At 40.8% G+C, this 4,092-nt stretch overlaps 1 protein-coding gene across 1 annotated transcript; it reads right to left on the bottom strand.

The window, feature by feature from the left end:
• Positions 1–512: 512 nt before the first annotated feature.
• LOC124460539 (importin-4-like) lies at positions 513–4,092 on the bottom strand. The gene has a single exon (XM_047011561.1). The coding sequence runs from the start codon at positions 3,872–3,874 to the stop codon at positions 620–622; it is 3,255 nt and encodes a 1,084-aa protein (XP_046867517.1). The 5' UTR covers positions 3,875–4,092; the 3' UTR covers positions 513–619.

Raw genomic sequence — 4,092 nt, 5'->3', positions numbered from 1 at the left:
CCCCATCACTATGCTACGTAGTTTCAATTACCAAATGCTGCTTCTATGTGAGCCACAAGCGACAGATGTATCTCCTATATTGGTCTTAAAAGAAAGAACAATTAATAATGTTGAGGAAATTTGGGTCCCAAACATCGATGTATGGCATAATTTATTTCCGCCTGCTTAAAACATGCAACATGCTTTAAACATGCAATTGATCAAGATGAGATTGTCCATGTACTCCAATTTCAGATAGCGTGTTTCAATTTTCATATGACAGCTGTGGTTTGGTTGATCCGCTTAATTCAACAACAACCCCACAAACTAAAGATAAAGATGCCCATTTTTTTACCCCATCTTTTTAAAGTGTCCACATTAAATACGTTGAAAACAACTACAGATGAAATGGGAGGCTACTGTAAGGAATATGTGAAAATATGTAATGACTTTAATGTGCTAGAATGGTGGAAAACTAAGGAAAACAAAAATCCAAAACTTGCCAGCTTTGCTTTAAAAAATCTTCGTCTTGGTCCAAAATCTGTGGACAACGTCCTTTTTTAAGTCTTACTTTAAAACATATAATTATAATAACAACAATAACAAAAGGTAGAAGGTGTGCGAAAATATGGATGTCATTTTACAGAGAATTTACAAAAGCATACACCTCCTGATTCGAATTGATAACATTATTGAACTTATTTGGGTATTGCTGACGGATCTCTTTGACGAATTCAATGGCACTGGCTGTGCTTTCTTTATCTGGCATCTGTTTTTTATATAGAACATCAATGACAATTGCCAGCATCTGTTCGATGAAGTCTACAATACTGTGATGCGCTTTCATATAGAGAGCACAGAATGCTTTTAAAATCATATCATTCTCTTCGGTATCTTCGCACAATGGTAAATGATTAAGAAAAACAGGCAGAACTTGAGCTATAGGTACAGCTTCATGATTAAGCACCAGAAGACGGGCCACGGCGCCGCATATATTATCCATTGCCGAAGGATTCAGCTCCTTTGATATGGCATTGGAGAGAGTTTGCAAAATTACAGGGTATGTTTCAAACGATTTTTCCTCCGCGTAGAGTACCAGTTCACCCAAGCCAAAGAAGCAGTTTTTACGAACCTTGGCATCCTTATCGCTCACCCCGCCTATGAACAAGGGGCAGAGGATATCAAAATAGGTGACCACACAGGAGCCCAAAGATTTAACGGAGTCGGCCAAAACGTCATAGACAAAAGCTCTCTGTTCAGCAGAATCGTTACGCTTGGCCTTGTTCAACTTATTGGTAAAGATATTGAAAATTCTGCCAAAATACAATGAGAACTGTTCTGGTTGAATGGCAAGTCCGAACATGGGAAACAAATTGCCAGCATTCTCAATAAGCATCTCGTCGTATTCACTATCCTCTGGGTCTTCTTCATCGCCGGCTTCACTTGGTTCATTGAATTGACATGCCATTTTTGCGTTTAAAACATCTTTAATACAATTAAAGATTAGTTCACTTATCTCTTGCGAAGGGACAGCCGCAGTCTTAATCTCTCTCAATAAATCAGTCATCACTTCAAGCAAATGGATAACCACAGTACGTTCCTCATCTTTGCGAATTATTTGTACAAATTTTGGCATGGCAATCTCACTTGCCCACCTCACACCGTCAGTATCACCTAGACGATGCAGTGCGGCCACAAACTCACATATGGTTTCCACGGCTGCTTTACGAATTGAGTCTTGCGGATGATTTATCACTTTGTACACATTCTCGAAGGCTGATTGCAGATACGGGGCAAAAGCACTACGGGTATTGGTTGCGAATTCTTTAAGAGCCAAAATGGCCTCTTCTTTCTCCATGACAAAATCGTTTTCAGCTGTAAAACCATCGAGCTCATCATCTTCATCGTCTGTATTGTCTAGATCGATTTCTCTGTCAAATCCATTTTCTTCTCCCTCTAAATATAAGGAGCGTGCGGCATTCTCCTGAACAATGGGCAGAATATCTTCAAAAGAAATAACAGATTCTATCACACGATCCATTATCTTGGGGTACACATAAGCCATGCTTTCATTGACCACTTTGGATAGAGCACCCATTAAATTGTAAATGGAGCGACGGATGTCTGGGTCGTCTGGACCCTCTGACAACATCATCAAGCAATATGTCATTGTATCATTTGCCAATGGTATGAAATTTTCCTTTCCTATCTCCCGGGTAATTGCGGCCAATGTATCTATTGCTTGAATACGCAAAGAATTCGCTTCCTCAGCACACTCCTTTACCAAATATGCTTGAAATATGGTCACAATTCTTGGAAAATATGGCATCATATGTTCTTTTGCTGCCGTGGCAGTAGATGCGACAGCCGACAAGGCTAATTCCCGCAAGCGCGGCGAATTATTGTTATCCAAAGTTTCGAAAAGTCGGTCCATCAGCAATGGCAAATGCGGCACAATGTTATCTTCCAAATTTTCGCAATACGTTTCCAAAGCATAAAACATGCGCTCCAAATGTTTCGGTTCGGGTTGACCCATCTTTAGCTCCACAACCAACTGATGCAGAAAATCAAAAAGAACGGGCAATATCTGTGGAGCGAATTTGGATATTTCCGGTTGTAGATGCTCAGAAAACTGGCCCAAAGTGAAAAAGGCAGCTTTGCGAACTACGAGCGCTTGATCGGCTATACCACTCTTTATAATGTTTAGCATTATCTCTAGGTATTTGCTGCATATGGTTTCAGCACAGCCATCGGCAATGACAGCCATACAAAGGAAGGCTGCTCGACGACGGTAGGGATCAGCATTTTGGAGAGCCAGTTCCAGCAATAGCAGTAGTGGAGGTATCAGCTTTTCTGTCGACATGTTTAAGGCCAATAAATCAAGAGTTTGTGTGGCCGCTGTGACGGGACCATTCCCATCGGTGGAAAGTTCCTCGGCGTCATCACTGTCAGTTTCACAGCACATCATTTCAAAGATAACCTGTAGAATTGGCTCCAATAATTTTTGTTTGGCTATGTCCTTCTTTTTTAGCCGCACAATGCAACCAATCAATATCACTACTTGAATTCGAATGGCATCTTCGATCTGCTTGTTGTTGGCGGTGGTCAGGCAGAACTCCATTAAAGGTTTTATGTTGTTATTGAACAATTTGGGAACATATTCGGCCATGCTGTCAAATATGTCGAAAACGATAGAAAAATCATCTGCATTCCCTTTAACGACGAATGCCGAAACTGCTTTGATAAGCAACGGCATCACCTTGAGCACAGTCCGTTCTGGTGTTGTGTGACCACTGACAAATGGCATTAGATTAGACATGCCAACTATTATGTTGGATACAGTGGGTGAAGCCAAATCTCCCCGCGTCTCAGCATTAACAAGGACTGAGGCAAACATTTCGCAAATCGAGTCCATGTGATTGACAAATTGGTCGGGCGCTGAATCAGTTAATGTGGCAAAAGTCGATGATCCGAGCTCACTTTCTTTCGCATCGGGCAGACTGCAACGTTCGTAAATGAATTTCAGAACTTGCCCTAACCATACGTCCTTCGTAGAAGAGTCATGACGGATCACGGAGGCTACACATTGCGCAATTATATTCTTCACCTTTTTTTCTTTCTCCAATATAAGGGCCTCCATGATGGCTTGTTTGATGGCTTCCTGCCGCTGTTGCGAAACCATTTGCCAGTGACGAAGCTCCTTTATACGCTTGTTCAATAAAACGGCAGACAATTGCCGTACTTGTGTGTCACGTGGCGATACGATAATTTGGCACAACGTCCATAAAGTCTCTGGATCATCATAGGCCTTAGCAAATTCGGCAGTGGCCAACTGTATCCTATTGTTATCTGAGCAAAGCAGACCCTCGATGATTTGATCCAATTGTAGTGTCATTGTTTTAATTTAAATATTAGGTCGAGATTAAAAAAGGATATCACAAAAAATTGACACTTTTCCTTGGTCGCGGGAATAGTAACGAGGAAAATTGCAAAAAAACTATGCAGGGCTGAACAATCAAATATATAAACACGTTTCATAAAATTTAGGGCTCCCGTAAATTTCACTAACAAATATATTTAGAAATATATAATTTAAATATTAACTTGTGCACA

Source organism: Drosophila willistoni, assembly GCF_018902025.1.
Source record: "Drosophila willistoni isolate 14030-0811.24 chromosome XL unlocalized genomic scaffold, UCI_dwil_1.1 Seg142, whole genome shotgun sequence".
In the NCBI taxonomy this organism is placed as follows: domain Eukaryota; kingdom Metazoa; phylum Arthropoda; class Insecta; order Diptera; family Drosophilidae; genus Drosophila; species Drosophila willistoni.
The sequence above is the reverse complement of the archived record's forward strand: the minus strand, read 5'-3'. Positions and strand labels throughout refer to the sequence as shown.